The 26,056-nt window shown below is 34.8% G+C and overlaps 1 protein-coding gene and 1 pseudogene across 15 annotated transcripts; one reads left to right on the top strand and one right to left on the bottom strand.

The window, feature by feature from the left end:
* Positions 1-302: 302 nt before the first annotated feature.
* LOC114173946 (ENHANCER OF AG-4 protein 2-like) lies at positions 303-24,684 on the bottom strand. 15 transcript variants are annotated; one of them, XM_085669733.1, is made up of 15 exons: positions 24,196-24,684; positions 23,736-23,812; positions 20,144-22,102; positions 19,560-20,013; positions 18,437-18,545; positions 18,174-18,286; positions 12,923-13,089; positions 11,460-12,027; positions 10,873-11,370; positions 10,572-10,663; positions 10,350-10,482; positions 9,883-10,087; positions 1,963-2,082; positions 1,384-1,453; positions 303-1,094 (listed from the first exon to the last, which is right to left on the bottom strand). In XM_085669733.1, exons 1-11 carry the CDS (start codon positions 24,304-24,306, stop codon positions 10,392-10,394), a joined length of 4,239 nt encoding a protein of 1,412 aa, XP_085525859.1. In that variant the 5' UTR covers positions 24,307-24,684; the 3' UTR covers positions 303-1,094; positions 1,384-1,453; positions 1,963-2,082; positions 9,883-10,087; positions 10,350-10,391. The 15 variants fall into 15 exon arrangements, with proteins under 15 accessions (XP_085525859.1, XP_085525861.1, XP_085525855.1 ...); XM_085669735.1 differs by having other exon boundaries at positions 303-1,277; XM_085669729.1 differs by having other exon boundaries at positions 1,915-2,082.
* LOC146888201 (uncharacterized) lies at positions 5,511-7,024 on the top strand (annotated as a pseudogene).
* Positions 24,685-26,056: the final 1,372 nt, after the last annotated feature.

The raw sequence follows: 26,056 nt of genomic DNA on the forward strand, positions 1-26,056 counted from the left end.
ATTCAGTAGTTTAAAACACAATGAGATATGCTTGATAGAATTTATATTTATATATAAAAGAATTTATATATAAAGAGGAGGATTTTTCTTTTTTGATGTCCATTTCAATTTTATTTTTTTATTCAAGAATACAAATGTAAAAAGTTATTACTTCAATTATGGACACTTTCATTTAAACTTCAATTATTAAGTTTAATTGAATAATTCATCATAAAAATACCAATCCTTTTCATTCATCTAAGTAAAAATATTAATTAACAAACTAAGACTAAATATATTCAGATAAATACATATACTTTAAAAAAAAAAAAACTCAAGTATAATTTATAAATGAAAATTCAAAAAATTCTCAAACTATGTTAGTGAAGTTGGTCCCTAAAAAGACAGTTAAATGTAAAGTGTCTAGGTCCCAGGAGAGACCAACCTCAGGCTTTCTTTTGTCATGCTTAAAAATTGGATTCTTCGTCATTAAAGAAAAAAGAAAACAGAAATCGGATTCTTCAAATAAGAAAAACCCTCTTACAATTTTGGTATGATAGTCGAGAATCAGATACCAACAATCTCTGCTATCTTCCCTAAGAATGAACTCTGATAATAAAGCATGAGATAAGGTGCTTGATCAGTTGATAGAGGCCACAATATTATGTGTTAGCACTGATGATCAACCTTGTATATCACATTGATGGGGAACGCAGAATGCCAAACATCAGAAATGCTTTCTACAGTACAAAAAGATCTTTCTTCAAGATTCTTCGGTATCTGCGAAGATGTGCATGCATCAGTGCTACACAGTACATCTATCTAAACATTGTAATGTGCCAATCAGAAATTTTTTGAGCTCTTCATGAGAACCATCCTTATAAATGTCGTCGCATAGAAATTGTATGTATAATACAAGAAGAAATTATGTTCCGCCATGTCAACTATCTAGTTCGAAGATCTACAGTTTTGGATGCAATGTGAGTCTGAGTGTCTCACAGCAACGGATTCAGTGACTACTTTTTTCCAGAAAAAGTTAGGTAAACTTGTTCGTTGTTCAGAATCCACATTGTAAACCTGAGAGGTAAACCAATCATCTCCGCTTACGCAAAAACCTGAAATATTCAAGTTACTCAAAATTCCTCTTCAGCAAAATAGAAAGTTTAACAGACAAATCAAGCATTATAACGTGCTTGAACCCAAAAATAGGACTATATATTTTACTGAAGAGTATGACATCAAGGTAAAAAGTGTCCATGATTGTGTCGCAGTCCAAAGCCACGGCATGACTGTCCTATCTACAATCACTCACAATTTCAAGGAACAATCCATGCAAAGCAATCAATACGGCTATGCCTGAATTTAAAATGTTATGATAGAAAAACACAACAGAAAAAGTTCAACCTGTTTTTAAGCAATGGCGATGAGCGCTTGTACTAAAGCAAAACTTCAAAGTACCTGCTCTTCTCAATAACTGTAAAATCCATGAATAAATAAAGGTGCAATAGATTAAGACGTCTAAAGAATTCGTTAATTCTGTAAAATTTCTCAGCATATAAACAAACATTTTATATTGCATTTAAGTTTTTCCTATATGCGTTTTAAAGTCACTTACTTGAGGTGTAATTACTAAAAACACGTAAACATGCACACATCGTCATAGTTTTAAAGCTTATTCGGACAAATTCTTGCATAAACATCTCCAAGAAAAGAAAATTGAAAAAAAAAATCCTATAAACTAAAACTAACTTATACAGGAATTAAAAACTAGGCTTCAAAAAGGCTAACATAAGACCATTTTTTGCAAATTAGTTAATGTATAAACTAATTTTATCTTATAAAGAAGTTATTTTATTTTCCCTTATTATTTTCTTAACCTGTAAGTGTTCTAACAAACCCTTAATGTAATGATCATTAACATTACAGTGTTCATACCTTCATCCACAAGTTTAAGAAGCAGAATATGAAACGCGCATTAAATACCATTTCTGAGATCAGCTAATCAATAGAAAATCGGCGTGTTGGAATTTTACAGCAATGCTCTTTGATGACAACTTCCCACAATTTTTTTATATGATTCTCCCCTTTCAACACCACGTAGATCTGAAGGATATGTGATGTATCAGATTCGTTTTGTTTTAATTGTCAAATGATGCTTTATTCATAAAGCACAAAAAAGGATTTGTTAACAAAATGGAAAAAATCTAATCTTGTTTCTCTATTTCTTCACAAAATCCTTAAAACTTGAAACAAAAGAGAAGTATCAACATAGAAACTAAATATGAACATATAAAACAAACCAAACACAATCCTAACCCAGGAAATTAATATTTTATACACATTACCGAGCAATCCTAGCTCAAGCAACATGAAATCCATAAACATCACAGGGCCAAGTTTCATATATTTTAGCAATCATAAAAGGTGACTTTTTCAAAACCTTTAAAAAAGCAGGGAAATATTATTACAGAAAAGGAAATTCCAAAAGGATAAGATTATCGTTCAATGCAGAGAAACAAAAAGTAAGCAGTTAGCTCAAGAAGGTCAAACTTAAAAAAACGCAAGCTGCGCAACCTCTATATCAGAAGGAACTCAGCCAAACACTTATAGGCCAATAAGAAAACCATGTCTCATCCATTAGTAACGGGAGAAATCGGTCATCATCACTGATGGTAGCTGCCTAACAAAAAATAGTAATTTGAAAACTGTTTCCAAACTAGTCTTATACAACACATAAGGGGAAATATCTGTTGATTGTAGTTTGACAAATCTTCAACATGTTATTGGTGTTAATTCTATATCATTTGTCATTGAAGTTGTGACTTCAGAAGAAATATTAAGTTCCTGAATGAGCTAGATCAAGAAGGAATTCTAGTTGTGCCAAACAGTAATATCTCTAACTTTATATTCAAGAAGACATCCTGGTTAAATTCACATCTCATTCTAAAGAAACTATCATCATGTGTATGCTCAGTGTCTCTACTGCCTCTGATACTGGCTCAATCTTGACAAAATCAGTGATTTAGCTTACAGAACTCCTGGAACTACCCTATGAAGGGTCCTTATCTCCTAAAGAACCAATCTGAGAAAGCTGTGATTTTGTTATTCATGTAATCCAAATAATACTAAGTTGTGACATGGTAAATTTCTTCAAATGGGTTCCCAACAAGAAATGGATAATCTTATTTTACACCAGTCTATGATCCAAAACTGTAATAATGTGCTAGTGTTTTACATTGAATCCACATGCAGATGCCGGCATAATGCAGAAGAGTCGTAATTGGACAGCATGATCATAAAAGTGTTACTTAAAACAGTAAATTTAAAAAATGCCAATAAAAAAGGTCAACAACCGACAATCCCAAATATAAAGGGCAGCTTTCAGGTAACCCAGTGTCCAAAGACTATAAATATGAATTTCCAAAAACAACGAACAACTCTTGAAAACAAACGAGAGCTTCCCATACCACTGGAAGGTTCCCAAACTTCAGAATCCCAACCAATGTAAAAAACAGGACAGATTATCCCTAAACTCCAAAAAACTGGTAACACATGTAAAGAATGATGTGCCTATAGGTCTCTCCAGCGTATTAAGGTAGACAACATGTGAGAACAAAAAAGAATCAAACATGCATCACCAAATCTCTGCCTATATCTAGACTAGTTTCAGCATTTAGTTTCTAAATGGAATGGAAATCACAATGCTTTAAAATGGCAAGGAGTGGGTTCAACAATGTTGGAGATCTCATATTGACTATTTAAGTGAATATAAAGCTCATCTTATTAAACTGATTTTGGGATGTTAAAGTAGACTTAAAGTTGTAAGATGACACCTCGATGTATGTTGTAACTTTCAAAATTGTTGTTTGGAGTATTAGGTTGCAGTGTAACTTAGCCTCTTTAAAACACAATTTCGTTTTCGCTCAGCAAAATTTTGCAGATGATTTTGGAAGTCAATGCTTTGAAATGCGATCAGCAAATGCACTAATTTCAAACCTTGCTCTCGTTCGAGAGTGCATTTGCTAAACCGTTTGTGGTCCACTAAGCTGATTGACATATGTGTGACTTGGGTATAAATAGCCCTAAGTTGATTTCTTCTCATTTGGCAAAGAAAGAAGCCAAGAACTGAGAGAAAAAGGTTTCTTTACCACCAGGGCACAGGGGTCACAAGACTCTTCATTCCATCACCTTCCCTTGCTTCTCCATCACCTCTTTTCTTCCTCCTCTTCATGTTCTAACGATCATTTTTCCTTTTAAGGTGAGTGGTTCTCCTATTTCCGTCTTTTCACTTATTTGAGGTGTGAAATGTGACCCAGTAGAAATAAAGGATCATGGGTAACGAAACTTCTACCCTAAAACCATTTTCTAAAGATATATGTTGTCTTCAAACCTTCCTTACGAGTTATTTCTAAAATCTCTATTTTTCTTAAATCTAGTTCTTTCATACAGAGATCTTTTGAGCATAATATGTTTTGAGAGTTGTTGAAAGTTATCATTCTGTTTAATTTGAAACATAGTTCCTAGTAAGCCAAAGTTTTAAGAGTGGTTTATGTTTCACGAGTAGTTTGAGAAAAAAAAAAGGCAGGATTTTAGTTTTTGAGTTCAACTTTAGATCAAGACAATTTTTTTAGAGACAAGCACACCTTACAATTTCATGTATTCCATTTTAGTTATGTATTTAGAATTAAGATATGATTTGTTTAAAACTTTTGAAAATCAGGTTATGAAATTTATGATAAAAGTTATTTATTTTAGTTTTCTTAAGCACTCTAAGTTTATCTCACCTAGCATTATGTATTCCAGATAAACAGGTTCAGAAACAGATAGTACGGTTTAATGGGTTTATCAAGAAGTTTTGGATTCAACCTTCATAGTTGCATAGTTTATCATCTAGTTTATCGTTCAGGTAATAGATATGATTGTAAACCTTGTGCCTCAGTTCCTGAAGAAGTGAAAGTTGTAATGATGAAAGTTGTGGCAGAGGCTAAGGATGTTTCAAAAAAGAAAAAAGACAAAATACAATTGATGAGTTTGATGATGAGCATATTGAAGAGGTGGATACAAATCAAAGTAGCAGTAGTATGATGTTCAAAAATAAAGGAAAGGAAAAATTCAGTCAAGGTGTTCAATCTACTTTAAATCAGTTGCACAAGAAAGGGGATAAAGAAAAAGTTGATGCTCAAGTGGCTGAACTTTTTTACACAAGTGCCATTCCATTCAATGTTATTAGAAATCCTGCTTTTGCAAAAATGTGTGAAATGATTGGAAGATATGGAATTGGCTACAAACCTCCATCATATCATGATATTAGAGAAAAAAATTTGAAACAAGTAGTGCAAAAAACCGATGTAATCCTTGAAGAGTTTAAGGAGGAGTGGAAAAGATCCGGTTGCACAATCATGTCGGATGGGTGGATTGATAAGAAAAGACGTTCAATTTGTAACTTTCTAGTGAATAGTCCTAAAGGGACTGTGTTTCTTTATTCATTGGATACATTAGATATCTCAAAAACTGCAGATAAAGTGTTTAAGATGTTGGATGATGTAGTGGAATTTGTTGGAGAGGAGAATGTGGTTCAAGTGGTTACCGATAATGCTGCAAATTTGTGGAGTTATTGATGAAAAAACAGGAGCACTTGTAGACTCCATGTGTTGCCCATTGCATTGATTTGATCTTTGAAGATTTTGAGAAACATTAAGGTCCATCAAACTACTATCAAGAAGGGAAGAATCACTAACTACATTTATGGTAGAGAAATGCTAATTAGCATGCTAAAGAAGTTCACCAAAGGTAGAGACTTAATAAGGCCAGGTATGACTAGATTTGCCACATCTTATTTAACTCTTACATGTCTCCATGAATTGAAAGCATCGTTAATGAGCTTCTCTAACTCTGATGAGTGGAAATCAAGCAAATTTGGAACTTCAATAGAAGGGATTAAAATTGAGCATGTGGTATTAGATAGCCGATTCAGGAAGAATGTAACCACTTGTCTCAAAGTTGCTGCCCCTTTGATGGTGGTCCTTCAACTAGTGGATTCAGATGTAAAACCGACAATGGGTTTCATTTAGGAAGAAATGGATTCTACAAAAGAGAAGATCAAATTTAATTTTAATAATATTAAGAAAAGGTGATATTTATATACCTTATCTCTTTTAAATTGTCATTCTTTATTTTGTGTAATTATTTCTAACATTGCATGATTGCATCATTGTAGTTATGAACCAGTTTGTAACATAATTGATAAGAGATGGAATAATCAGCTTCATAGACCTTTGCATGCGGCTGCATATTACCTTCACCCTCACATGCACTATGAACCTAATTTAGAAATGATGATGTTGAGGTAAAGGAAGAGTTGTATGAATGCATGAAAAGATTGGTCAAGGATGTTGCAGAAAGGAAAAAAATTAATTTGCAGTTTATAGAGTTTCATTTTGCAAAAGGACTTTTCTCAATGGAAAATGCAAAAGATTGTAGGAATATTATGCTTCGTGGAGAATGGAGGACATGTTTGGAGATGGAACTCCAGAGTTGAAGCTAACTTGCAGTTCTTCTGGGTTTGAGCGTAATTGGAGTTCATTTGAAATGGTAAGTCAACTTTATTAAGTTATTATTTGGCCTTTAAACTTTCATGATTGTTTATAGGTGCACACAAAAAGAAGAAACCGTTTGCATCAGAAAAAGATGAATGACTTGGTTTATCTCATGTACAACTTGAAGCTCAAAAGTAAACAAATTAGGAAAACAGTTGGTCCCATTTGATGATATTGAGTCTGATGATGAATGGATAACGAAAGATGGAGATAATGTTGGGATTGAGCTAGTTCAAGGTGAAGGTGACGAGGGAAATGTTGTCATAGTTGGGCCAAGTTCAGTTGATGCTACTTTAGAAGCATTTGATCTTGATAATATAGTTTTTGATGCCAATATTGATGATGCACACTTATCATCTAAGGAAGAGCCTGATGGTGATGGAGAAGATGATGAAGAAGATGATGATGTTGGAGATGATATAATTAGATGATTGGAGCCAAAAATTTGAAGTTATTTATGTTGTCATTTGTATTAACTTATGTATTTGGTGTACTTTGAACTTATATAACTATGGCATGTGTGTTGAACTAAGTTATTTTAGAATTTTTGAACTATTGTTTACTTTATGCATTAATTGTGGTGATGAAATTTTGAATTTGTATGGTATTATATACAACTTTTCAGATGAAGTAGACTCTTACGAGTCTACGAGTCGAGTCTGCAAGTTGAGTCTACGAAGCTCTCACGAGTCTACATAGACTCTCGAGTTTGATAACCTTGGTCATGCTTTGGGCTTTGATAACCTTGTTGCTTGTAAGAACCAAATGCGGAAAATCATCTCTCATTGATGATTCCAAAACTTTGGTTTCTGATAATTGGTTGAGATCTACATTGACTAAACATATGACCAAATTATAGTATATAAGTTTATGCAAACTTCAGCTAACAAGCCGACTTTGATGTTGAGTTAGGCTTAAAGTTCACTTTTTAAGATGATATCAAAGTCTATTCTAGTAAGACTTGGTGTACATATTGTGTAACCCACTCTCGGACCACCCATAAATATTTACTCAAACACTTGAGATGCTCAGTCATCTGCATGACAAAATGTATTGGAGATCTCACATGAACTAGAGTTATGGCTAATTATAGTATATAAGTAGATGTAAACCTCATTTTACAAACTAGTTTTATAAGGTTGAATCAAGCTTAAATTCACTTTCTAGGAATAACCATGCCTAAGAGCAGTTGTAATGGCTTGGGTGCAAAAGCCCCATTTACCTAGGGGTGAGTAACGATCAGGTTGGACCAGATTAGGGCCCAACACACCAATCCAGCCCAATCCGAATGTGTCACATAAGAAACCGAATCCCACCACTTAATAGTTCGGGTTGTACGGATTCGAGGTAGTTTCGGTTTCGGTTATCTGTGGATGGATATGAGTTAACCGAATCTTGGGTTTGTTTCTCCAAGAGAGTTTCAAAGGATTTGTTTCCCAAGCAGTTGGAGAAACAAAGTTGTTTGCCAATCTCTTGTTGTTTCTTTGGCCCTCATGTCATCCACCTTGCACTTTGACTATTCAAAATCATATGTCCAATTGCATCTTCCATTCTTGTTCCTTCCTATGTCTTTTTCTCCCTGTTTCTTCATCTGGAACTTCATCAAGTTCTGATTTTTAGGGGTTTCTTACTTTCTTTCATTCTCTCAATAAGTGTTTCTATCATAGAAATTTGACACTTTTCAGGGACTAGTTTTAGGGTCCAACGTTCTTGTCCTCATCGATGTTGTTGATGTTCATATTTTAAGGGTGAAGGGAGAGAAAGACACAAAAATGATGTTAATGTTTTCTCCAATGCCCAAACCAACCATGCGATGATCGCGATACAATTTCTCCATATTTTTTTTTCCATTTGGCTTGTGTTTTGTGATATTCCAGTATTTTCTATCTCATTTTCATGCATAAGAGCAGGTGTGAGGATTGCACATGGATGGTGGGGGTGGTTGAACGAGAGAATTGGGTTGGAAAAGTAAATCCAGGGATTGTTCTTTCACAATCTTCATAACAAATTAAATAATATGCACGAGTCGGGTCAAATATTCGTGAATATTTTTACTCAGATTTGTATCCGACCAATTAAACCCATTTTACCCATTTTAATTTATCCCGTTTAAGCTGTATCCGGGTAAAACTGACCCGTTGCTTATTTTCTTCTTTGGTTTGGGCAGGTGCGGTCGGATCCACATATTTTGTTCACCCCTACCTATATTCATTAGCCGCTTAGACACCCCATAGTTTGGAAAATTACATCTATTTTCTTGTCTATCTACAATTATGTCTTTAGGGTAGTCTTGTCAATTAAACAAACATATTTTTCATACCTACATGTTATGTCACATTTTTGTTTAGTACATTAATATTTGGGGTCTTAGTCAAGTCTATTCAACCTTACGTTAGATGACCTTTTTCACATAACCAAATATTTTTAATGAGAAATCATTTTTTATGTTTACTCCATCTTACAAGGTTTCTCAACTAAGGTTAACAAATAAGTTAGTCCTTTGATTAAAATTATGCATTACTAATGCATATATACATACATACAAACACTCGCACACACACATATGTGTCCCAATTCCAATATTCTCTAACCTTATTGGGAACAGATCTATAATTCTAAGTCAAAATAAAAAAGATCAAACTTTAGGCCTTCATTGGCTTAGGTGCTCTCCTACTCGAATCATAACCAATGGGCACTACCCGAACCACAAACTATCACAACTTCCCCATACCCTGGTTAAATTTTCTTTTCAGCAACTTTTATGGAATATTGCACACACATTCAACCTATACTATTTATTGTTTCCTAGTATCGGCATCATGGGCAATATTCTAAATCAAAATTTGAATATCATTTAAGTTTAGATCTGAATTGATCCTCTAAGATGATAATTGCAGGGAGCACAGCAGGAGAAAAAGGTAGTATGCATGAATGAAATTGAATTAACTCAATTTTTAAATGGAGCAAATACCCAGCAATAATATTCCAGTAAAACAAAGTAATAACACCTGCCATCAGTTAGCACACTCTTTCTTTTCAATGCATTAAAAGATTGGTATCATTGAAGTGCTTCATAACTCAATTGATACATACTGACAGATCAGACACTGAAGCAGATGAAAGACACTAAACATTTCAAATTGCAAAACACTTAAAAGAATCAAGAGAATAAAATTTGAAAAGAGAAAACAATGGCTAGAATTAACATTCCACTATTGCAGTTTAAATGGAGTGCATGAAACTGATTTTAATATAAAGAGAGCAATCTTATGTAATAATTACAAAGGATGAGAACAGACAAACTAACCAAGTCAGAAACAAGGACCTAAACTTGGAAGCAAATGTTCTTGGGATACATTGTCAGGAAAAATTATAATATACACAGTCCTGCCAAAATCCTCCACAAGTTTTCAAAACTTTCCTCAGGGGTAGTTGTCCGTATGTTCTACACAAGTGAATCTAACTTCAAACCACAATGTGTAACCTCGATGGTTGATCCACAAGCATCAACACTGAAAGGTAGCATGACAATCATCATTCAGTACTGCAACTGAGAACTAAGAAATAATATTTTTCTTCAGAATAAAAATTGACCAAAAACTTAGAAAAAGAATAGTACATATATAATGACCTAATTTCTTATCATGAAAGAAACTGAGTCCACGAATAGGCCGGTATAATGATCATTAATTCAAAATAATTTCCCTCTTAACGTAAACAATATGTAAACATTCCAAACAAGCTACAAATATGAATCCATTGGCCAATCCTTACCCACCAATTGTACAGATGAATTTTACAATATTTCTATCAGCATCAGGTAGGCCTCCAAAAATTAAGTGCAGGTATATCTGGTCTACAGGACAACATCTGAGGAACACCATGTCCTGAAGAAGGAATTAATGATCTTGATGCATAAATGTAGTTTATTAACAATTGGAAGCTCAAAAGGGGAAACCAAGAAAACAGTGAGGAAATGCAAAATAACAAAATTACCTGTGATAGGATGAGTAGGTATGTTGCCAGGATTTGCATGCTGAAAACCTACGTTGTTTATTGGTGGTCTTTCTAGTGGTGGCCGAAAAAAACCTGTCATTATCATCATTAAAATAGCATTTATAACATTCAGTTGTATCTCACAGCACAGAAATACTAAAAATAGATGGATGCAAGCCTTCGTGAAAAGCCAAAGATAATGACAAACATTCAAGAATAGGAAATACAAACTAACTAAACAGCAAAAAAACATCAATAATATTTTACTTTAATAATCAGTTGGATTTAGTAAGCTGAATATACCTTCCTGCCCAAAGGGAGGAGCAGGACATGAAGGATTTCTCCCAATCCATAGACCCTGCTGATTATTTGTTATAAATTCACTTGATGGCATCCTCCATTGCTCATTAGCACCAAATTGCCTCTGGGCATCTGGAACTGATGGCAATGAGAAGGGGGGCTGGAAAGAATGTGGAAGGTGCTGGGGAATTGTAGGTTTTGGATATGAGTACTGATTGGATGAATTTTCGGGTAGGGCAGGATGCACGTGTCTTGGAGCAAATGGTGGGTTAGCTGGCTGAAATTGCATATTAGGTTGCGGGCCTTGAGAATTTAGATACATATCATTTTGTCCATATTCTAACTGCCTTGGAGGGTTAAAACCAGAGGGTTCTTGAGAGTTGCAGCCTGCCATTGGAGGAAAGCAAGCAGATGGCTGTTGTAATATTTCATTCTTGACAACTGAGCTATTGTGACTTCCAGGTAAAGAATTTCCAGCCACTTGACCTATTTGGTTGCCCTGTAGGGAGGACAACTCCATTTGTCAAAACCATCAAAGCAAACAAATCCAAAACAAACCAGTGATATTTGAAAGCCAAAACATCTTACATTGGTTGAGCCACTAAAATCATGAGGTACACTCTGCTGAAACCCTGACAATGGTGATGACTGATGCGATAACTGAGGTGGCACTATTGTCTGGGAGAAAAGTGGAGGCTGAACAGGCTCAGATGATTGAGGAACCAGTGAAGGTGGAGGGCTTGGGGGTGGCAAAGGAGGAGGTGGAGGTGAGGAAGGCAAAGGTGGTGGAGAAGGGGGTGAATCTAATGGCAAAGGAGGAGAGCCCTCAAGAATATCATCAGGTATCTCAGCAGAAATCTTTGAAGCTGGAACTAAAATCCTTTCTGAGCCCTGATGTTGAGAATCCTTTTCAGAAGGACTGTTCAGTAATAAAGGTCTTTCCTCCTTGAGGTGACCTGAAACATCTTCCATTTCCAGCTCACCATCCACATCCTCCAAGACACAATGGCGCTTGTCACTAGGGGTAACAGTAGAAGTTTCTGAATCCCCAAAAATGCGGATGGCATCTGCTGGAGATGCATTACTTGGAAAATCATTGTCCTCATCTTCTTCAAACACACAAGAAGATAAAAAGCCAGGCAGCTTAAATGTATTACTGGTACACATCCAAATATAAAAGAAGAATTAGAATTAGAAAGCTTTACCAATAGAATATAAAACAACTAATGACAGCTGCATTTCATAAATCGAAGAAAATCCAGATATTATTAATTGCAAGTCGAGTGATATAAAATAGGAAACTGCAAATAGAAACAAAAATGAAATATGTTCCATCAATTTCCTGTTTCCATAATGGTAATTAGAGTGGTATGGTGCGTAAATATAAATAAGAGAAGAATTTTGATTGGTTAGTTGGGCGCCTATTGTTAGCCAGGATTTTATAATGGTAAGCTGCAAGATAGCTGCTACTAATTAAAGCAGGGTGGCAGTACATTTTAGACAGTGAAATTATAATGAAGTGCAGTTCACAGTTTCTAGGATCTGTTATTCTTCTCTCTCCTTCTTGTCTTCTACTTCCCACCTAAATCATTCCTCTAGCACTGGGGTCTAGTTATGCTGTCCACTGCAACAAGACCAGGATCTTTCTGCTACATTTACAATCAACATGTAATTCAAGAATCTACAGTTAGTTTTAAGTCAGAGTAGGTCAGAAGAGAAAATCCTGCAAGATTGTTTATTCAAAACAATTTTGACAAAATGCAATTTGAAATACAGATTAATCACACTAGTTTCAACCCACTTGTTTCTTTTTATTATACTGTAAAGCTCATTGATATACAATATGTCCAAATGGATATATTCCATTTTGTGCTGCATCTGTTTTCTTGCTTTAAGGATCTAACATTTACAATAGCTTCTTGCTTTAAGATAGACCAATAGTCTAGAAATAACAAGTGACTCTTACAAAGAAAACAATACAGAATAATGAGATTCGATACAAAACATGAACTTCCAAGCTAATAAGATCAATGAAATAAAAACATCCACACCTTCCATACTCATCAACAAACATGCCCTCCAATTCTCTAATTGGGTCATCCAGAGAACGTTCAGCACGAGAAGGACGCCTAAATGAACAACTAATTGTCATATCATCCATGTAACGACGAAGAACTGATTCAGGAAATATTTTCCTCTCAAGCCACAGCTTTAAAACCTGCATTCCACACACACAAATGTAAAAACAAACAAATTAATATCCCTCGTGTACACAGTATACCCACTTACCAAAAACTGGCACAAAAACATTCCTATAAAAAACCACCCTTGACTGTATCCTAATAAAGAAACTTGTAATCAAGTAATAGATAATCCTACAAAATATCCTCAAATTATGGTGTCTAACCCCGGTATGTGTATGACACATTTCTCTTTTGCGAACAATTGAGGTAGGGTAGGTATGAGAACATTCTTTTATTCTCTCTATCACTAAAATTAGTCCAAAGTATCAATTGCTAAAAGTTGTTTTGTGGGCACAAGTGAGTACAATAATAATGTCTTTTTCCTCTTGCATTGCTTTCCCTATGTGCAAGAAATTGTGGTACCTTCCCACTTATTAGGAAATTTTGGTGGTGATCCTTAGAGCCATTTCTTCTTGTTGGAGATCCCACATTGACCAATGATAAAGCAAATACTTTACAAGTTGATTTTATAGGATTGAATTAAGCTTAAAGTTCACTTCTCATATGATAATATCATACATATTTAAAAAACCTATCCTAGTGAGATTGATTGTTTTTTTGGTCTATCATGTCACCGCTATTGAATTGCTATCAGACTACTCAGAAATATCTAGTCTTATGCTCGATATGAATATGCCTTAGCATCAAGGGTGTGTGTTGGAGATCTCACATTGACCAGTGATATGGTAAATTTACAGTATATAAGTGGATGCAAACCTCACCTCAAAAACCAGTTTTGTAGGGTTCAGTTAGATTGAAAGTCCACTTCTTAAGACTTCTAAAGATCTGGTGACTAAAAAGAGCTCTATGCATCTAGATAATGGCCTTCCTAAAGCCAAGGTCAAGGATCCTATTTTTGTAGGGGTTCATTGATTCTTCTAACTATGCAAATTTCTTCATCTTGATGCACCCTTTATCAGCCAAGGATATCTCACATTTGTAGTAAAGGAGTTGTCAAAATAAATGAGTTTCTCAAAGAAATTGGGTTAAAACTTAAACTAACTCTAAAATTAGTTTATAAGGTGAGAGTTGTCAAAGCTTCATAAGCTTTACCTAAGCCATATCTTTCTAGTTGATGAGTACATGGATATAGAAGAAAAGGAGTGAGGACATTTTGGAAGAATCACAAACATGACTAGAAATCTTGCTGCTCACAAAAACTAGTCTTTATATTCTTACTTTTGTATTTCTTGGACTCTTGAGCCTTGAGGCTTGTTTGAGTTGTTTGTAATTGTAGAATAGGACTTTTAATTGGGCTTTGATTGATCACATAGATACCTTATGGACCATAATTGCCCACATCAATGGAAGGTCTAACATAGTATCCAAGTGATGTATCATGAAAGCAAAGAAACATGGAAAGCAAAAACACAATGCGGCATGGGAAGCATGACATAAAGCACAATCGTAGAATAGGATTTCTAATTGGGTTTAAATTGAGCACATAAATTGTGAACCTTAATTGCCAACATCAATTGAAAGTCCAACAATGTATCCAATGATGCATCATGTAGGCAAAGGAACCTTGAAAGCACAAACACAAAAGCATACGAAGCATGGCATCAAGCACGCCAATTATGGATGATTTTGGATCATATTTTTAACACTCAAACCAAACAACGAAACATGTGCAAGTGGTGCCAAAGGAGAACATTCTAGGACTTTTATGCACCAAGGTAGCACATGTGTAGAGCACATTAGCTTAGGAATATTCTAGACCTTTTCATAGGCAAGCGCTATTCTTATGTAAGGCACCCTTGCATCATCGATTTATAGATTTCAATAAAATAAGATTCTTTTCAGAATTGCGAGAAAATTAAGAAATTTCTTGAGTGGGCAATGTTTTCTCTTAAGTAGTCTTCCCTTGAGTTCAAGTGGTGATTCTTCCTCTCACTTATCTTAAGTCATCTCAAGTAGTGTCATTCTCCATTTCTTTGATTTCATTTAATTTGCTTAATTATTTACATTCCATTCTTGTTCTTAAGTCAATGATTCAACACTTGAAGAGATATGGGTTCCATACCCATCTTTTAATTTAGTCAAAACTTGAACAAGCAAAGTTACGCTCATCATTGGTTTCTATGCTTACTATACTTGATTCCGAAATTGAATTCAAAATCATAATTACCTTGGATTTAATGGATTGTATGAGAGGTGCCACCTAGTGGAAGATCCCACTTCAAGGGATGTGGCAAATGAATCTGTTTTCCACATATGGTCCGAATCGTCCTAATTTTGATAAGGAAATACCCAATTTTCTAAATTGGGTATAGGAACATGGATGGGTATGTATATAGTCACCTTGTCTTGTCCCAAAACTCCAACCCGTCCTCATTTTAAATTACTAAAACACATGTTTATTAGGTAACCTAAAAAACTTAAATTAACTTTTCTTTGGTCTTTAGTTTTGTAATTTAGGCACACATTTGATCATTTTTACACTTTTTTATAATTATTTGACCAATATCCGATTGATATTAGATACTCTAACTTGAGATTCATGCAACTATAACTTCTTTTTTGATAATTGACATTGGAGAAAGGAAAATGTGTATATCCTTTTGAAATTGAATCCTTTATAATATCATGTTTTTCTTATTTTGATTTTTATTTTTTTGCAAAAAATTATTTAATTAATATTTGCAACAGTAAGAGAGCAAGTTTAGGTATATTCGTTACCCGATAAGAATAGGACAAATTTCATACATGTTGGGTATGGAATGTGAATACAATTCTTATTCAAGGATGGGAATGGAAAACTGAAACCCACAATTGTCCCGTTGCCATCCCTACCCACTTCCATACACATTTTTGGGGTTCCATCACTAGTTGACCTGGGACTAAACACCACCTTCGAGGCTACAATTAAAGCGGTTCCCAAAGAAACCACAAATAAGACAAGTTAGGGGAACTACCTTGTCATGAATAAGAGGTGGCTTCATAATAATTTACCTTGACAATGTCATGAATAAGGATCAACTCTTCCTTAGCTTTGATCTGAATCATTTAGATCAGCAGACACCAAGCTTAATTATAGAACTTTCCATCAACAAATGGATGGCAATAAAGAAGTCATCAACACAAACGGAAGCCATACAGACTACAAAATATTTGCATGAGGAATGCAAAGTTATCCCCACATTATCATAAGAGGTGGCTTCATAATAATTTACCTTGACAATGTCATGAATAAGGATCAACTCTTCCTTAGCTTTGATCTGAATCATTTAGATCAGCAGACACCAAGCTTAATTATAGAACTTCTTTCCATCAACAAATGGATGGCAATAAAGAAGTCATCAACACAAACGGAAGCCATACAGACTACAAAATATTTGCATGAGGAATGCAAAGTTATCCCCACATTATCATGGCCCCTATTGGATCATCCAAGAATTGGAAAGATCCATGAAATCTGGAGCTACCTGATCAAACTAGAATTCATCCAGTTTTGCACATGTGTAGGTAGAAAAGAGTGCTAGCAATATCAACAGTGGCCCAGCCATGCACCAGCTTTAACAAGGAGTCCAAGTTGTAATATATCTCTGCCAGCAATGTGTTAGATATCAAGTAGGGATCAATAAATGTCTTTATAAAATGGGAACACCTTCCTCCTCGTGAGAACTGAGAACAGTTTGCTGATATTCACTACAGTTCTCCTTCATTTCCCCTGCAGAACAAGTTGAGAGCTTTGGGAGGAAATATTGATGGTGGGCCTGTGATCAAGCTGGTTTATGTCAGGAAGAAGGGGGATAGGCCTACAAGGGGGATACAGGTAATCCTTATGATGTCTGAGAACTTTTGGAAAATTAGAAAGGCTGTGAGAAGTGGGTCCAAATCTCTTCAATTCCCAAGATTATTGTATAAATTTCTTAGGAAAATCTTACTCTGTTATTCTCTAATAAATTAAATTCTCACTGTTTTGACACCAGTTCTATCACTTTTCTTCAATTTACTGAGCATATCAAACACTAGGTAGTAGGTAGTGTTTGGTAGAGCTGTCAAAATGAGTTGGAACCCGCGAGCCAACCCGGTTCACCACGGGTTCGAGTCGGGTTGGGTTGAAATCTTTTTATAAATTTCAATACGGATTGATTTTTGACCCGGCTCACTTAGGTTGAACCCGTGGTGAGCCGGGTTGGCTCACCAACCGCAAATAAAAGGTCACACAAGTGTTTTTTGTTAAGTTGAACTTTGCACTTGGCTCATGTTAGGTTATTTTTTTAGCCAACACATAGATAATTTATATTTTTGTGATTTTGATTTGTATTTGGATTGTATTAAAGTTTATTTAGATTTTAATTAGAATTATAATTTAGTTTTGACTGAAAAAAAAAAATAAATTATTTTTTTTAGTTAAGTGAGTTAGTGAACCAACCCGTTTAACCCATCAACCCGTGGTGGGTCAGGTCGGGTTCGAATTTTTTTGGCTCACTAATAAGTGAACCGGGTTGGGTTGGCTCACTAAATGATCAACTCGTGGTGGGTCGAGCCGGGTCGGACCGGGCTACCCATTTTGACTGCTCTAGTGTTTGGCTGAGTCATTTTAGGCTTCTCTTTTCCTTAGAAGGAGAAGCTAGGCAAATAAAAAGGATGTCCAAAACAGTATTTTTTTAATGAAAATAATAAAGATATATAAGCTTTTAAAAGAAATAGAAAATATTAGAAACTTTTGCCCTCTCCCTCTTTATTCCAATTTTTCAGGTCTACAGTCACGCTACACTGAAAATTTGACTTAAAAGTAACTTCCAAGCTTAAAAGTTACAAAAATACCAAACTACAAAATTAAATTTAAAGCTTTTATTTATAAATTTAACTTTAAGTAGTTTATAAGTGATTAAAAATAGTCTGGCAAGACAGATCGTAATAGTACTTATGGCTTACCTCGAGCATTTGTAGCTGTTTCAAGGCAATTCACATTATTCATATACAGATATATTAAGTGTGGACATTGCATTCTTGATTTTAATGTTCTGTTTTGAAGTATAATCATATTCCTTTTCATACTGGCTTTTTTTTCATCTCAAATAAAATTTATGTTCGCAGACAAAATGCTTACCTTGAGACATTGACGACGATTTTCAGAAGCACTGGCCCCAGGGGGAGCAGCAGCACTAAGAAGGCGTGGCAACCCTCCTTGAACTGTAGGGATGTATGAGGCTCCTGCAATGCCTGAAAAGTATATCTATGATTACAGTTCAAAGTTATCATTAAAGACACTACCCGAGACTTGCAAATTTGTAGGTAACAGAGAAAAGGGAGATGCAGACACAGCCATAATAAATGCAACTAAACAGTGTACTTTGAAGTACATACTCCCACCTTTTTGATTATGCGAGCACTGGGTGATGGAATCAACAAGAAAAAACAAATCCACTTTACGATGAAAACTAGTTTCACTTTCCAGCTTTCGGATAAGAAGTTCAACAACCTGAACATAAACTTCAAGATAAGTCCACTACAAGTAAAATAGCAATCAGATTGATGCCAAAATTGGCACTTCAATTTTCTTCACATGTCTATTTTGATATGTATTTGACATTGATTCTTTTGGATACTTCACCAATACATACAACGAAGTATCCAAGCCTAAAAACTAATTTATGAAAATCAAAAACTAAATGAGACATATGAACATGTATAATATAGAAAGATGAAAGCATTGTCTATTGTATTGATAAATCAATAATGAAAATTGTTCTCATTATGGATGGTGTCCAGAAAGAATGAGATTGATAGTGTTATTATATTTTTAATAATAGGAAATAACTTAGATGAGAATGATTGACATATTTTTGTGATATTATTGTTCTTAAGATTTGTAGAATTTCAATCATATATCTATTATTATGTTTTATGAATTTTCATACATACCAAGATATGTATCTTATATGTTATGTATCTTGTATATTTTTAGCATATTATATCATATAATCATTTAAGATACATAATGTATCCAATATGCATATTGTATATGCGCATAATAGGAAAAAAGTAGTTGTACAAGCCTTACATTGTTAAAAGAAATATATATTCACATCACAATTCTTAAAATGTACAAAAATCTGCATTGCCATATTCTACAAGTACAAATTGAACACAGAAACACACAAGAAACATAACAGTTTAATTTTAAACACACACACAATCACATCATCATCATCATAATAATAATAATGCAATGCTCAAAAAACACTTCATTTTTCAAAAACTGGGTTAGCTTTCTATATTAGCTGAGATTACCCATTCACCTATGTGACAATACTGACTTATGGTATACCAACGGGTAAAAAAGCACTCCAACAGAGCTAGCAATAACTAATGTTGAGACAGTATCTTTGAACACTAAAAGCAATCTTATACTCATACTTGATGTCGATGATAAGGAATAAAGTTTTTATCTGATTAATTGCTTTAGAAATAGAAAGGATATGAAAAAGCATACCTCATTGGCAATGCCATACTTAGCACAATCAATAGCTAAACGTGTTGCACGCCCAATACTTTCCTTAGTTCTAGACAAAGTCTCTATCATTCCTTCAAAGGCATCACGAGCAATAGCGGCATCAGTACCACCACTTAGAGATCCCCTTACATCCTTTTGCACTGGACTAACTCTTTTCTCCTCATTTTCTACAGCACCAAGTTCATTTAGAGAAATGGATTGATAGCCATTAGTTGATGGAGAAGCCAAAGTTGGGTTTTCAAGAACTCCCTGCCAATCAGCCTGTTCAATATTACTTGAGGCAGACAAAAATGGTTGAATTGTAGAGGGGCTTGGTGTTCCCCCTTGAGTATAGTAAATGGAAAGAGGATGACATTGAGCTTGAGCTACTTGTCTCCGTTTCGCCTGTGCAGCTGCAATAAGATTCTTCATACTCTTAGCAGTTTCTGGAGTCCTAGAAACAAAATATAGATTACTTTTTTCTTCCATGCCCACCTCAACGCTATAATAATATAAATAAAGTGGAAATAAAAAAAAAAAAGAATAAATATAGAAAAAATAGAAAATTAAAAAAAAAAGTGTACCTGTCAACAGGAAAAGCATCAAATTCCTTTAAATTTTCAGTTGTAACAGGAACTTCAACTGCCTGTGATAATGCCTTTGGAGTAGTTTTAGAAGTTTCAGCTGAAGATGCAGGCTTCTTTTTATGAGTAGTGATCTGACTCGGTGAAGAGCTGATGCTATTTAAATTCTTTGAAAACCCGTTATCAACTTTCTTATGTGTAGAATTACTGGAAACTTGAAGCATACGTTTGGAAGATTTATTTTGCTCAGCATTTGACTTTGTTGTATGAAGAGAACGAGGTGAATTTACAGGAGAGATGGACCTCAATTTATCCACCACCTTGGGAGGATGTTGCTTTGAACCTAATCTCCAAGGACTATGAGGTAATTGAACAGTAGCTTCATCAGTCTCTTTTTGAGGATGCCCAATAGACAAATTGTCATTATGTAATTCAGAAGTGGATTCTTTAAAATGGATATCATCAAGTGCACTAAGGTTTTTGGTAGCCAGCTGAGTAACATCAGTGTTTTCTAGCAGTGTATCACTGCTCTTCATAACCTCTGAAACAAAAGAAGTTGATTTAATATCTTTAGCAGCTCCTCCATGAACAGGAGTCTTGGGTTCATCATCATCATCATCATCAGAAACGCAAACAGCTCTTCGTCTCCTCTTTACTTGCTTAATTGCAACATTATTTGTGTCACCTTTCGAACCAAGAGAACTTATCTCTGTATGTCCACCAGATGAAACACTAGCAGAATCAGGCATAGCTTGCGGGACTTGGGTACGATGTTTTGTCTCAGGCAGTAATTCACCAACAGAATCATCAGAACCTACAATGCTGATCTGACCCCTTGATGGCAAACCTTTTTCTGATTTCAAACGTGATGTAGACCTTTTCAGCTCTATTTGTTTGAATTCTTTGTCAGGAGAGCTAGGCAAAACACTATTTCCATCTTCCGAGAGAGACTTTGAAGTCTTGTTGTCTTTGTTATCCATAAACTTCAACTTCTTGGTAGCATGTGAGGTTTCATTTGTTCCCAAATTACGTTTTCCATGAACTTGGGTTTTGTTATGCTTAAGAGGTTTTTTTCTCTCGGCCTCAGAACATTCAAAGCTCTCTTGTAACTCTTTTTTAACCTTAAGACTTGTTTTAACTTTCAGCAAGTTCTTATTTTTACTTCCACCGTTAATATCAGTGTCTGATTTTGGAGCATCTAGAGAATCTGACCTAACAGAAAATGAATCTTTCCCCTTTTTTTTATCTTTCGATTTCTCTCCAGACCTGGAAAAACCAGCATAACCTGCACAACTTTCATCTTTCAAAACTGCTCTACTAATTTCACCACTTCTTTTCCTATCATCTGCAATCTTGCTTCTTCTTGAGCCACTAACAATCTTTCTTGAGTTGTTCCCATTTGTAGAAACACTCTGTACATAATCAGCTTGCTTTAAGTCATTAACATTGCACACATTCTCAATATCAGAGTCTTCAACTTTACGACATGATTGTTTGTCCAGGCCAGATTTGCTACTGTGGTTATTCAGTTCTTCACCAATTAATGGTTTACTTTCAATCACAGGAGACAACACTGGAGACGAACCGTCAATTGGATGACCAGATAGAGAAGGTTTTGCATCTTGGCTACCACTTTCTTCACATTTCTGTGTACATTGCTCCAAATTTGAGCCAACATCTCCCACATATGTGTCAGTTTTTTCTACATTGAGTACCACAGCATCTGTGGCATCCTTTGGGTGAGCCAATACCCCAACAACAGGAGTTCCCGAACCTATATGTGAATCATCAGTGTCCTCTTTCAAACCACTAGCTTTCTGTTTCTCTAACTCCTCAAATGCTGCACAGATTTCCTTCACGGCTTTGGTGAAATACTTTGTCTTTCCTTGACACCGAGCAGACAACTTAGTTTTAGTCTCATTGGTGAATACCTGAATATCCGCAGGGGCAACAAAAGCTCTACAAAAGAAAAGGCACAATGTAAGAAGATAAAAGCAAGACTATCAGTCTAATTAAACAACAAACAGTAATGTAAAATAAGTAGCATAATAGATATCATAAAAACAAATTACTCAGGTATTTGGAAAAAAACAAATTACTTGACCTTGTATATACACAACTACTGTCCTATTTGTGTGCTTAAGACTTAAGCAAGGGAGGGTTGCCATGTTTTTCAAATGAGTCACATTTGCTGTTGACAGAAAATAACTCAAAAAGGAAATAGAAGATGGAAAAATAAGTGCTCTTAAATTAAAACAGTAATTTAATTTAAAATATAAAATAAAAGCTAGTGCTGCCCACACTTGCACATAGTAGCATATCAAAACAAGTCTAAAGCATCAAAATTAAAAGTTAAAGTTGAGTTGTGTTGAAGATCTCACACTGAGTAGAGATTTTCCCAAACTAGTGCATGTAAGTGAGGAGCAACCCTCATCTCATGAGCTAAATTTTGGGGTTCAATTAGGCTCAAACCCAAACTCTGAAAGTTATTGAGATTGAAGCTCTTCATTCTATTATATATATATGCTATATGCCTTGTTTCTTCTACCGTCTCACCCTGCCCAACTAACCTAATTAGCACACACCTAACTACTAATAGTATCCATCAATTTCTTTCCTCCTCTCTTACAAGATGCTACTGCTTGGAACAACTCTTTGGGGACATGTCTATTGAACAAATAATATATTTTGATACGGGTAGGAGTATGGGCTAAATTTTTTTTAATGATCACAAGCATCCTTTTGTAGATTGTGATTATCATCTACTGATATGGTCATGCATTAATGAGAAATGATAAATGTCTTTTCACAAGCATTGTGCATATATGGAAAATATATAGTTTTCTAATGAACTTGTGTTAACATATCTAGGCCATAGAAAATCTAGGGTGTTCTAGTTTTCTAGTGTGGCAGAATTGTGTATTTGGGCTTCATCCAGCAATAATCATAACCAAAAGGGATTAGAATAGACAGCCACTTGACAAACTGTGAGCCAAAAAGTGTCAGGATGTTAGTTCCAAACTCCAGTAGTCATTTGTATTACTTTTCCAGCTCTGAACAACATTACTGTCCACTAACATTTATTATTACTCCTGTGCTAATACATATGATAACCATTTTTCTCTTTTTCATCATTACGGAGAGCCTGAGTGCAACATTTGGAATTAGCTCTATGTGACCCAGAGACCACAAGTTCGGATCATGGAATCAGGTAAGGTTGCCTCTACTATAGACCAACATAGTGGACCTGCCCTATGTGAGTGGGAGGCTTCATGACATCAGTCTGGCCTTTCTATTAATATGCCAACGTTCATTCAATTACTTGACAACCTAGCCATTATCAGCGACTGAAGAGTTTATGAACATCCACTAAATAACTTCACAACCTATCTGTTCACACGTTGTTAATGTAATGTTTAAAATTGCTAAAATTGTGGACTACATTGCATGATGTGGCTGCAATGCCTCAGCTACGGTGGTAGCCACAACAGCTTTAGGGGCTATTGCGAACCACATTGGCCACAATGGGCCGCAACTACACTTTAAAACCATGTGGTAAACTATAATGCTTGAATTAAAATAAGAGACTCACATTTCTTTGGTCCCAAAAAATTGAACAAAATACTTCTTTGGATCAGGGGGTTTATCCCAATCTTCAGGCCTGCTTATCTGAAGATACAGAATAAACAAAATCAGTAACCTCGGCATTAACTAATAAGCGAAAATTCAACATCAACGGCAAGTTAGTTAACAATTTAACAATACAGAAAAATCACCAAAAACAGAGAGATGAAGCATAATCATAACACTCCTACAAATTATATAACGAGAAAACAAAAATCAGAGATCAATCGAAGTACCAAGAAAATGAAAAGCACGTGCACCCACTCAAAGAAAAGAAAATCCCTACCAAGAATGCAAAAACCCCTCAAACGAAAATTTTCTCGAAACTACACCCATCCGTGCGGAATCGAATAACAGAGATTTGAAAAATATACAAAAAATTCGAAAAAGAAAATCCGCAAAATAAAGTTCGATAATCGACAGCGCACCATGGCAGGCCAATACGGGAATCCCTTAACCTTAGCGAGCACAAGATCGCCCAACCTCAAGTGACCATTGGCCTTCGCCTTGTTCGCTCCGCGTCGGCGCGGCGGAGGCATTAGGGCGTTGATGCCACGGAGCGCAAACCGAACGATCAGAAAACCCTAGAAAAATCCGACGGAACCGCCGCGAGAATCTCCGCCGCAGAATCTCCGGCTATAGCAGCGGCGCACACGGAGAGGCCGCCGGCATTGACAATGGCGGCGAGATAAATAGGGAAAGAATCTGAGACTTGTTGAAGAGATGCAGAGAGAGAGAGAGAACGGCGAATTGGTTCCAAAGAGTGTCGTTGCTTTGGAAGGAAGGAGTATAGTATTTGGAAGCAAATGGGAAGGTTTTTATGATCCTTCTTCTCTTTTGTTTTTGTGCCACTTTCTCTTTCTCTCTCTATTTTTCAATCCGAACGTTGCTTTTCAATTTTGACCCTTTGTGTTGCACTTGCATAGCATTGCATGATATGTATGAATCTCAACCCAACCCATGAATGCAACTATTTATTATTTAATTTGCTATTCTTCGTCACAACAATTACAAAAATATAGAATTTCCATACAATATAAGAGTTTAGTTTTAATGTAGAATTGTTAATTTTTTTGGCCTAACCTACTACTATTGTCCACCCCTGTATTAGGGTTTCAACAAATATTTTAAAAATAACTATTTTTTTTAAGCAATGATTAATACCATAAAAGATGTATTCTCTTTTCAATATAAAAAAAAATTATTGTTTATTGATTTAGCTCAAAGTAGTTACACCATTAATTAATAGATGATAAAATTTCTCTTACCAATGCCAAATGTAATTACTAAAGATAATAAATAATTTAAGGAGAATTTACACAATAAATGATTAGTTATTTATTCATTTTTGCTAACAAAATGGAGGTGGTGATGAAGTACTTGTATCACCATTTGATTGAGACCAATTTCTTTTAGATAAAACAATATCATTTTTCAGGAGAGGCAATTTTCTTGAGCTAAATAGAATTATTGTGATAGCAAGAGTCTCTCTACAAGAGTTTAACCTAATTTTCTTGACAAAATTCAACTTCAACAACTTAAATCGAAACATTCTATTACATGAGTGCCAATAATTTGAAATCACTTTAATATTATATATATATATATATATATATATATATATATATATATATATATATATATATAAAAGTTGGTTTTTATTTCAAAGTTTATATTTCGATAAATATTCATAAATACGAACAAATGTCGGTAAATATATTTATAAAAATTGTAGATATTACATACTTATGCATGTATGAACTAAATTTTCATCAAAGACGGTGGATGATAGGATATATACTACTACGTGCTGTTTCATAGTCATTTCAAAAAATGTTTTGTTGAGAATTTACATTTGGTGGCATGTTTGAATATTTTACATACATATATTTTACTAAAAACTATTTTGCATGAGTTAAATAGTTTATTATGGATGATACAATTCGTTCTCTAAGTATTTAATATTTAATATAATTATACATTTAGAACATAAAAAAGAATATAAATGGCATAAGATAATTAACGCGTTGAATGTTACACATTTGGTAGTATATTATTTAAGTTTAATTTTGACTTATGGATAATATTATATAATAATTAGGCTAAATTGTTTATAACAATGAAATCCAAGTTTCAATACTACAATATCATATAGGAATTTAAAGGACAGACTAGTACAAGGGCCATAGCCCTAAAGAAAAACCCAAATAAAGTCCAGCCCAGGTAGACTATGCAGCGGAATCATCTCTTCCTTGTTGACCTCGAGTACCTCTTGCATTTGCTCCCATC

This window comes from Vigna unguiculata, chromosome 2 (assembly GCF_037176805.1).
Source record: "Vigna unguiculata cultivar grain cowpea cultivar isolate G323 ecotype 2 chromosome 2, ASM3717680v1, whole genome shotgun sequence".
NCBI classification, from domain to species: domain Eukaryota; kingdom Viridiplantae; phylum Streptophyta; class Magnoliopsida; order Fabales; family Fabaceae; genus Vigna; species Vigna unguiculata.

Coding starts and splice junctions, on each gene's coding strand:
- LOC114173946 (XM_085669734.1), bottom strand. CDS start 24,306: ATGCCTCCGCCGCGCCGACGCGGAGCGAACAAGGCGAAGGCCAATGGT. Junction 22,103..23,735: donor TTTTTTGGGACCAAAGAAAT/GTGAGTCTCTTA, acceptor TTTCTTTTGTAG/AGCTTTTGTTGCCCCTGCGG. Junction 18,287..18,436: donor GTGCTCGCATAATCAAAAAG/GTGGGAGTATGT, acceptor TATACTTTTCAG/GCATTGCAGGAGCCTCATAC.